This window comes from Anomaloglossus baeobatrachus, chromosome 1 (assembly GCF_048569485.1).
Source record: "Anomaloglossus baeobatrachus isolate aAnoBae1 chromosome 1, aAnoBae1.hap1, whole genome shotgun sequence".
NCBI classification, from domain to species: domain Eukaryota; kingdom Metazoa; phylum Chordata; class Amphibia; order Anura; family Aromobatidae; genus Anomaloglossus; species Anomaloglossus baeobatrachus.
In genome coordinates this window covers 703488327-703498776 of record NC_134353.1, presented here as the reverse complement: position 1 = coordinate 703498776, position 10450 = coordinate 703488327, and the positions used below count along the sequence as shown (strand labels likewise).

The window sequence follows — 10450 nt, the reverse complement described above, 5'->3', positions numbered from 1 at the left end:
CACATCAGCATGGAAGTAACGTGCCATGAACCCTTTTACACGGGCAGATAATCTGCCTATAACGAATGCTGACATGTGCACCGATGCTTGCGACACATCCATTCCATGTAATCTAAGAAAAAGACTGATGGCACATCCTACCTTTCTAATATTAACCGGTGCAAACTGAACATAGTAACAAAAAGGAGACAGGTACACTCTGTAGAGCTAAGATATGTGGAACAATTAATATAAGAATATAGACTTGCATTACTGCTATGAAAACATGCAAAAATTGAGATACTTAGCATACAAAAATGGCCAGTTTTATGTAAGAAGCATTAAAGTAGACAGGAATCAAACAAAATGAGGTTACCTTGTCGTTGGCTGTTGAGCTCACATAAAACTGGCCATTTTTGTGTGCTAAGTATCTCATTTTTTTACATGTTTTCCATAGCATTAATGCATGTCTATATTCCTATATTCATTGTTTCACATATCTTAGCACTACAAAGTGCAACTCTCTCCTTTTTGTTACATCCAATACATGCGACACTGATCTACATTTCTATACTTGACCTTTGGTCCCCATACAGTCCATATTGCACATTTATTTTTTTTTTCTTACATATATTTACATGAGAGGGTGTACTACTAACCAACAAAGAATTTTAGATGCCATAAGCTTGACTGCTGGTGTTTTTACACAGGGCAAATATGATTCCTATCATATTTCTTTCAGACAATCATTGACCCTTCTGTGGCCACTAGCCAGATCAAGGAAAATCAGAGCTTTAGCTTCTAATTGGTTAACTACAGCCTTTAACAAATTGTACATACACAGAACAATACTGTTTCCTAGCCTTGAGAATATATGGACCATAAGCTAATTCTCTGATCTTTTGAGCCGGCAGCCAGCAGTCTTTCTTCAGGAATGATGTGATCGGAGAAGGACACACAGTTCACTGTTGCAGAATGGTATTGGAGAACAGCTAATGGTTTCATTTTCTTCCACCCAAAAATCCGAACCCGATAGTCCCAACCAGCTGTTGCCAAAATCTTCCTGTCTTGACGTATTCTGACATCAGCAATTCCTGGATTGACAACTTCTTGTGCTTTACGAGACTTAAGAGAAAAAAACAAAACAGAGTCTCAAAAACTGTGCATTTTTGCTGTGGATGATGTCTCTGTAGACTTTATGATTTCATCAGAGCTGAACATTACATCACCGGCCGGCCGTAGCCAGTGCTAATAGAGGCTATCCTGATGCAGGCGCTTCTCATTTATACTTGTTGGAACCCAAATAGCTTTCCTAATAGAACCGCAACTGGACTGAAGCCCGGGGTTCAACATTCAGAGAGACTATTAAAAGGTTGCTTATTGGAAAACATGAATTGTGAGGAACTGTGTTGATTCCTACAAGATATCATTAGCTCAGGTACCAGGAATGTAACATTCCCACATCTGTTTTGCATTATTAATGGATGAGTGGGAAAAGAAAACCAAAATTGCTCACAATCCCTATCATTTATGTGGGAGGAACATCTATTTATTTTATTAATGCTCACTTAAGACCATTTAAGTAAAAACTGGGAGATAAACCTCATGGAACCGATCAGATGTCACAAATCTCTTTACAGCTGTACAGGGCCTACATAATGTAAGAGATGAAGACGAGAAACATGACAAACAAAAACTTAGTTATTAACAATTATCTGCGATCCTCGCTGTAATAATAGTGATTGTTACCCAATTACACAGAACTAGGATTGACAAATCAGGAGTATACATTGTGTTCGAAATACATATTATTTACTTGAAGGGAAAATCTGGTTAAAGGGTATCTGCCTATTTTTATAGACTTAAAGGGGTATTCCCATCTCCAAGATCCTATCCCAATATGTAGTAGGTGTAATAATAAGAATATTAGCAAATGCCTCCAATTAGAAATGTAGTATAGTTCTCCTGATATAGCCATATCTCTTACCTCATGTGCAGGGCATTGCAGAACCTTAAGTATCCATGGTTATGACTACAAGCAACTAACTGTGACTATGTGTGTGGTTGTAAACATGGACACCTAAGGTCCTGCAATGCTCTTAACATGAGGTAAGCAACATAGTGACTCAGAAGAACTATACTACATTACTAATTGGTGGTATTTTCTATTATTATTATTACATCTACTACATATTAGGATATAATCTTGGAGATGGGAATACCCCTTTAAGGGGAATCTGTCCTCACATTTTTGCTACCCTGAGATCTATTAGCGATGGGATGTAGGGGCAGAGACCCTAATTCCACTGATGCTTCACTTACTGGGCTACTTGCTGTTATTTTGATAAAATCACTGTTTTATCAGATGTATAATCTAGCAGTTCTCTGAATGTTGAACTCTGTATAACCTTACCCACATCACTGATTGACAGCATTCTGTGTACACTGTGCATACACAGAAAGCTGCCAATAAGTGGTGAAGGTGGTTTAGACAGAGCTCATGAATATGGAGAACTACATGGCAACAGGTTTACTATTCCTCTAGCTATAATCTGCTGATTAAACAGTGATTTTATCAAATCTACATCAAGCAATCCAGTATGTGATATCATTAGAATCAGGGTCTCTATCTCTACATTATGCTGCTGTTAGTTTAGGTGGCAAAAAACCTGCTGATAGATTCACTTTAAGATGGCCATACTGTAGATAACTATTGAACGAGTGATTGTTCATCCAACAGCTGTCTGTTGCGACTCCCTCTGCTCAGTTCCTGTTTGCTCTATGGGGAAAGCAGAGTAAGGTGTTGTCAAAATCATCTGGCAGATACATATATGACTGCAGAAAAAAAGGATTGGGCAACATGAATTGCAACCATTCAATCCCTTTGTTCCCTGACAGATTAGGCGGCAGGCTTCCATACAAATTAGATATTGGCCAAACCCAATAAAATTGGTCAGTTCAGCCAACATTTTTCTAATTAGTGTGGGTGACTATGCAATAAGGAAAATGAGTATTAAAAGACATGTAAGGAAGAATGGCCATATATACAACTGTTCTTGAACCTTTGAACTGAGGCCAGTCAGTGAATAGTTGACCACTATATACTCACTGAATTGTTCAAGAATTAACTATTTTAATCCATAAAAAGTAAACAAACAATATGGAGCGTCTTACCTGGAGTTCCTGCTGTTCATCAAGGCTCCAGACATTCAATATATTGTCAGAGGATCCCGAAACCCCTTTAGCACCGTCACAATCAAAGTCAAGGCTCATAACAGGCTCCTTGTGGAATATAAGCCTACTCATCAATCTGCGTTCTAAGACATTCCATAGGGCTATTGAGCCATCCTCATAGCCAACAACGAGCAAAGGGCTACTTCCAGATTTAGGCTTTTAACAAAAAGAAAAACAAATAAATGTTATTACAATCAAGAGCTCAACTATTAAAAGGACTATGTCGCCAGGTTTTTGCAATTTAATCTGAGATGAGCATAATATATGGCAAGAGAGCTTGATTCCAGGAAGATGTCACTTATTAGGCTGTGTGCTGCAGTCTCAATACAATCAATGTTTTATCAGCAGGAGATTTTCCCGGTGGTGAGATGATATTGTTGTGCCATGTTCCGGCTGTAGCCAATGAGTAGTGACTCGTAAGCTGAAGTTCTTCAATATTCTGTCAAAGCAGATGTCTGTTCTGATGAAAAAGTAAAGGCTGGAGTGGCCGTTCATTTGGTCATTTTAATTCAGATCCTGACTTGACTTAGCTGGAGTTGTCCAGTAATGGACAAACCACTGTAATGCTATGCTCTACCCAGTACTTGTGGGTCGTTCGCAAGCGATTCAACACAAGGAACTGTCTGTGAATACTGGGAAGCAGCACACCGGTAAGAGCCGCCTGCGGTGTTTGAATGGCTCTCACCGAGGGTAAATGAAAGTGCTGAGATGTTGATGAAAATGAAAGCCCATATTCTGTCTACAACATTTTACAATAAATATGTACTCACCTGCGGGTGGACACATATTAAATAGGGATCCAAAAAAGCCGTTTCTTTTCGGTAAGCGGAGCCAAATGATCCAGCTCACCCAAAAAAGCTGGGCTGCCCATCACTACTGTCCAGCCTGCCCATCACTATTAAATAGTATATAACCCCAGCACTCAAAAAGAAAGCAAGAGAATTTTTTGTGATGCAAGTGAATTTATTGACACACTGCAAAAGTGAACCTAAACCAGAGCAACACCGACGTTTCGGCGTAGAGCCTTTCTCAAGGTAGTTGCATCAATGGTTACAGCTGGGTGGCGCGGGTCACAAAGGACAACCGAAATGCATAAAGGGAGGCAAGGTTCTTTCACAATTGCAGAGTGTGCTCGTATGCAGAGGAGTGACAGTGTCACTGTGGAGGATGGGTGAACGCCTGCAGTAACGGCCTGTAGAAAACAGCAGAGGCTGGGTGTATGGCAGCAGCGGCCTAAGCACCTAAACCAAGTGGTTGAGCCTGAAATTACCATTGCCTTATGCCCATCACTATTGTCCGGCATGCCCATCACTACTGTCAAGCATGCCCATCACTTTTGTCCGGAATGCCCATCACTATTGTCCGGAATGCCCATCACTACTGTCCAGCATGCCCATCACTACTGTCCAGCATGCCAAACACTACTGTCCAGCCTGCCCAACACTACTGTCCAGCCTGCCCAACACTACTGTCCAGCCTGCCCATCACTACTGTCCAACATGCCTATCACTACTGTCCAACATGCCCATCACTACTGTCCAGCATGCCCATCACTTCTGTCCACCATGCCCATCACTTATGTCCACCATGCCCATCATTTATGTCCACCATGCCCATCACTATTGTCCAGCATGCCCAACACTACTGTCCAGCATGCCCATCACTACTGTCCAGCATGCTCATTACTATTGTCCAGCATGCCCATCACGATTCTCCAGCATACCCATCACGATTGTCCACCATGCCCATAACTATTGTCTAGAATGCCCATCACTACTGTCCAGCATGCCCATTACTACTTTCCAGCATGACCATCACTACTGTCCAGCATGCTCATTACTATTATCCAGCGTGCCCATTACTATTGTCAAACATGCCCATCATGAGTGTCCAGCATGTCCATCACTACTGTCCAGCATGTCCATCACTACTGTCCAGCATTGCATTACAGTATTAGAATTTTCACCTATGTTACATGAGTATGCAGTCCCTTGAATAGAGAATAAACCGTCTGGGATACAGTCACTGAGCCAGCATTGTTAGATTCACACCACTTTTAGTCATCACATTCAGTGAAACAGTTTGTCTTCTCAACACAGGCCTCAAAATATATAGTCATATCGGGAAGCAATGGTTCCCCTTAAAGGGACCATCCGACTATGAAATCTTACAGACGATGCTCCATGAGAAAAAACTATGCAAATCAGCTCTCTTGTAGAACAAAAGGTACTCTGCATCTCTATTGTTTGTTCTAATTTGAAACGCGTTACTTGTCTGTAACGATTGCCCATATAAAAGCTAACTCCTGTGGCCAGGACTACAGACTTAGGTGGCTCTAAACTTTACAAAATACATGTAAACTAATAAAATACTCTCATAAAATGCATAAATTAAAATCCCATCGTCAAACAGTGTAGGGTGGAAACCTATTTTAAATATTCGTTATTACATACTGTGTACACTCTTCATCAGATTAACAAAAATTTGATTTTTGCAAAAAAAAAAAAGCTAATGCTTAAGAAAATAGATTTTTTTTATTCTAGAAACAAAAACTTTTCTTGAAGGATTAGCATGGAGTCCGACCATTACTGTAACCAATCAGATATAATTTGATTAATGATGGTGGAGGTCACAGGGCATGACACACTGACCAGACACCTCATTTATTTTAGCCTCTGAAATAACTCCAAGGAGATGGAACTTCAGTGGATAAAGTGTCACTTTTCAGAGAAAGGGATTCATCATCTCACTCGAGTGAACCATAATAACCAGTCAGACAGGAACTGGTCAAGCCAGGATAAATATCCCGGGGGAATGTCAGGTTTAAAGCCTTAGATTGTGATGTAGTAAGAGTCATGCTCTCTGTACAATATCTGGATTCATTTCTTCTTGTTTTGTGCTGACAAATATGAGTTACTTTTGTAGCATGTTTATAATATACAATAGCTTCTCATTAAATTTGAATATTATCAAAAAGTTAATTTTATTTCAGTAATTTAATAATCTTTATTTCTATAGCGCTAACACATTCCGCAGCGCTTTACAATACAGAGGTTCATATACAAACAAGTAACAGTTATAGAAAATGCAATAATTAGAGCAAAAAAGACAGCCCTGCTCAAGAGAGCTTATAATATACAATGGGGGTGTGTGTGTGTGTGTGTGTGGGGACAAGGTACAAGTGCTTGTTTACAATGACAATCCAGCCATCTCAAAGAAACGGGGGGGGGGGGATAGATAAAGGCTGTCTGAACCAGTCAGCCAAAAAAGGAAACACATATTATATAGAGTCATTACACACAGAGTGATCTATTTCAAGAGTTTATTTCTGTTAATGTTGATGATTATGGCTTACAGCCAATAAAAACCCAAAAGTCATTATCTCAGAAAATTAGAATATTATATAAGACCAACTGAAAAAAAAAGATTTTAAACTCAGAAATGTTGGCGTCTACTGAAAAGTCTGTACGGTAAATGCACTCAATACTTGGTCAGGGCTCCTTTTGCATGAATTACTGCTTCAATGCGGCGATCAGCCTGTGGCACTGCTGAGGTGTTATGGAAACCAAGGTTGCCTTGATAGCAGCCTTCAGCTTGTTTGCATTGTTGGCTCCGGTGTCTCCCATCTTCCTCTTGAAAATACTCCATAGATTCTCTATGGGGTTTAGGTCAGGCGAGTTTGCTGGCCAATCAAGCACAGTGATAGTGTGCTTATTACACCAGGTATTGGTACTTTTGGCAGTGTGGACAGGTGCCAAGTCCTGATGGTAAATGAAATGTCCATCTCCAAAAAGCTAATTGGCAGAGGGAAGCATGAAGTGCTCTAAAATTTCCTGGTAGACAGCTGCGCTGACTTTGGTCTTGATAAAACACAGTGGACCTACACCAACAGATGACATGACTCCCCAAACCATCACTGATTGTGGAAACTTCACACTAGACCTCAAGCAGTTTGGATTGTGTGCCTCTCCACTCTACCTCGAGACTCTGGGACCTTTGATTTCCAAATGAAATGCTAAATTTACTTTCATCTGAAAACAACACCATGTACCAGTGAGCAACAGTCCAGTTCTTTTTTTCCTTGGCCCAGGTAAGACTTCTGGCGTTTATTGGTCATGAGTGGCTTGATGCAAGTAATGCAATACTTGTAGCCTATGTCCTTGATACGTCTGTGTGTGGTGGCTCTTGAAGCACTGACTCCAGCAGCAGTCCACTCCTTGTTAATCTCCCCAAAACTTTTCAATGGCCTTTTCTTAACAATCCTTTTAAGGCTGCAGTTATCCCAGTTGCTTGTGCACCTTTTTCTACCACACTTTTCCTTCCAGCCAGCTTCTTTAGCAATGACCTTTTGTGGCTTACACTCCTTGTGGAGCATGTCAATGAATGCCTTCTGGATATCTGTCAAGTCAGAAGTCTTCCCCATGATTGTGTAGCCTACTGAACCAAATTAAGGGACCATTTTAGCGAGCAAACCCCACCACCCAAATCAAACAAGAGGTCAAAGTATGCATTGTGCCCAAGAAAGAGGAAAAATCCCCAAAAGAACAAGAAAACAGCATAGAAACATAAATGCAAAACATGAAAACATAGTGTCCGGACCTGTAGTACCCACTATAAAGGAGAAATTCACAGGATAAGAACAAAAAGATGCATAACTAGTAACCAATAACAGATACAAAATAGTGCCCAGGTAGTAAGACCACACAGGAATTCAAGTCCGACTACACAAAGGCACACAGATGTATGAATATAAGCCACAGTAAAGTAACAGGAGAAGATGCCCGTCAAGAGCGCTCCATAACTTCCAAGGCCTTGTCAGGATCATCAAAGAACATCGGTTTTCCATGAAGCACCACCCGAAGATGAGCAGGGTACAGGAGGGCAAAACGGATATCCTTGTCATGTAGCAGCTTGAAGACAGAGGAAAAGGCACGCCGCTTGGCCGCCACTGAAGCGGAGAAGTCCTGGAACTGGAGAAGAGCATGATCTTCGGAATGCAGTGAGGATACGGCAAGGAACGCCTGGAGCAACTGCATTTTGTACTGGTAGTTGAGCAGTTTAAAGATGACAGGACATGGACGAGCCGCTGAGCCGAAACGTTCGGGCCCCCCTCTATGAGCTCTTTCCACCAGCATGGAACCAGGACGCTCAGGTAGATTGAGTGTCCGCGGTAGCCAAGAAAAGGTGAGGTGATGATGGTCCTTCTCCGCCTCAGGGACACTAATGATCCAAAGATTATTGCGACGACTTTGATTTTCCAAGTCATCAATTTTTCCAAGAAGCTGTTCTACCTTTTGAGCATTAGCCTCCAATTGAGCAGAATAAAGGAACCCGTTAAACGCAACGACATCGCTAACGAGATATCGCTGGGGTCATGGAATTCGTGATGCACATCCGGCTTCGTTAGCGACGTCGTTGCGTGCGACACTTACGAGCAACCGTTAACGATCCCAAATACTGACCAAATCGTTTGATTGTTGACACGTCGTTCATTTTCAAAATATTGTTGCTCGTTTGGGACGCAGGTTGTTCGTCGTTCCTGAGGCAGCACACATCGCTACGTGTGACACCCCGGGAACGACGAACAACAGCGTTCCTGCGTCCTCCTCCGGCAACGAGGTGGGAGTGACGTTCATTCGGCTGCTCTCCGCCCCTCCACTTCTATTGGTGGCCTGCTGTGTGACGTCGCTGTGATGCCGCACGAACTGCCCCCTTAAAAAAGAGGTTGTTCGCCGGCCACAGCGACGTCGTCACGAAGGTAAGTTTGTGTGACGCGTACCTGCGATATTGTTCACCACGGGCAGCGATTTGCCCGTGACGCACAAACGATGGGGGCGGGTGATATTGCTAGCGACATTGCCAGCGATGTCGCTGCATGTAAAGCAGCCTTAAGACTGCAGGATGTCCTCCAAGTCAGAGATCCGCTGCTTAGCCGCCAAAATTTTGTTGGTGTGGTCGGTCAGCTGAGACATGATTAGCTCCAAGGAAGACTGAAATATCTGAAGTCTAAAATAAATCGTCAGCATGAGAATCATCGTAATATAAGTAGCAATGGTTTACAGTGATGCCTCCGACATGACAATGTTATAGTCTGTTGCTCTATGAAAAGATCTGTAAACTTGAGCCCTACTTTTAATAGATTTGGAGCTAGCAGGGTTCACGTATTTGTCCATGAAGGTAACAAATAGCAGCCGTAAAAGTATATAATCACCAGATATGCACGTATAAAGGGGGTCACCGCGGCTGGGACTCAGTAAGGAAGGCCTACATAGCCAGGATAGAGAGTTGAGGCATCAGGAACGGCCGAGTGAAAATTGATCCAGAATACAAAATACATGAGAGACTAAAGGTGGTGTCACACACAGCGACGACAACAACGACATCGCTGCTATGTCACCATTTTCTGTGACGTAGCAGCGACGTCCCGTCGCTGTCGCTATGTGTGACATCCAGCAACGACCTGGCCCCTGCTGTGAGGTCGCTGGTCGTTGCTGAATGTCCTGCTTCATTTTTTGCTCGTTGTTCTCCCGCTGTGAAGCACACATCGCTGTGTGTGACAGCAAGAGAGCGACGAACTGAAGTGAGCAGGGAGCAGGAGCCGGCTTCTGGCAGACTGCGGTAAGCTGTAACCACGGTAAACATCGGGTAACCAAGGGAAGACCTTTCCTTGGTTACCCGATATTTACCTTAGTTACTAGCACCGCCGCTCTCACGCTGCCAGTGCCTGCTCCCTGTTCCCTGCACTCCTAGCCAGAGTACACATCAGGTTAATTACCCGATGTGTACTCCAGCTACATATGCAGGGAGCAGGGAGCCGGCACTGGCAGCGTGAGAGCACACCGCTTAGCGCTGGCTCCTTGCACACGTAGCCGGATTACACTCTGGCTAGGAGTGCAGGGAGCCAGCGCTAAGCGGTGTGCTCTCACGCTGCCAGTGCCGGCTCCCTGCACACGTAGCTAGGGTACACATCGGGTAATTAACCCGATGTGTACTCTGGCTAGGAGTGCAGGGAACAGGGAGCCAGCACTGGCAGTGTGAGAGCGGTGGACGCTAGTAACTAAGGGAAATATCAGGTAACCAAGAGAAGTGCTTTCCTTGGTTACCCGATATTTACCTTAGTTACCAAGCGCAGCATCGCTTCCACGCCTTGCTGCTGGCTGGGGGCTGGTCACTTGTGAGATCTGCCTGTTTGACAGCTCACCAGCGACCATGTAACGACGCAGCAGCGATCCTGATA

General features: G+C 43.1%; 1 protein-coding gene across 1 annotated transcript in view; it reads right to left on the bottom strand.

Moving 5' to 3' along the window:
• Positions 1-484: 484 nt before the first annotated feature.
• GNB1L (G protein subunit beta 1 like) overlaps positions 485-10450 on the bottom strand; it is a 117592-nt gene continuing 107626 nt past the window's right edge. Inside the window, exons 6-7 of the mRNA XM_075321053.1 lie at positions 3154-3369; positions 485-1104 (exon numbers count right to left, since the gene is read on the bottom strand). Coding sequence (XP_075177168.1) covers positions 838-1104; positions 3154-3369 — 483 coding nt within the window. The 3' untranslated portion in view covers positions 485-837. The remainder of the gene's footprint in view (positions 1105-3153; positions 3370-10450) is intronic.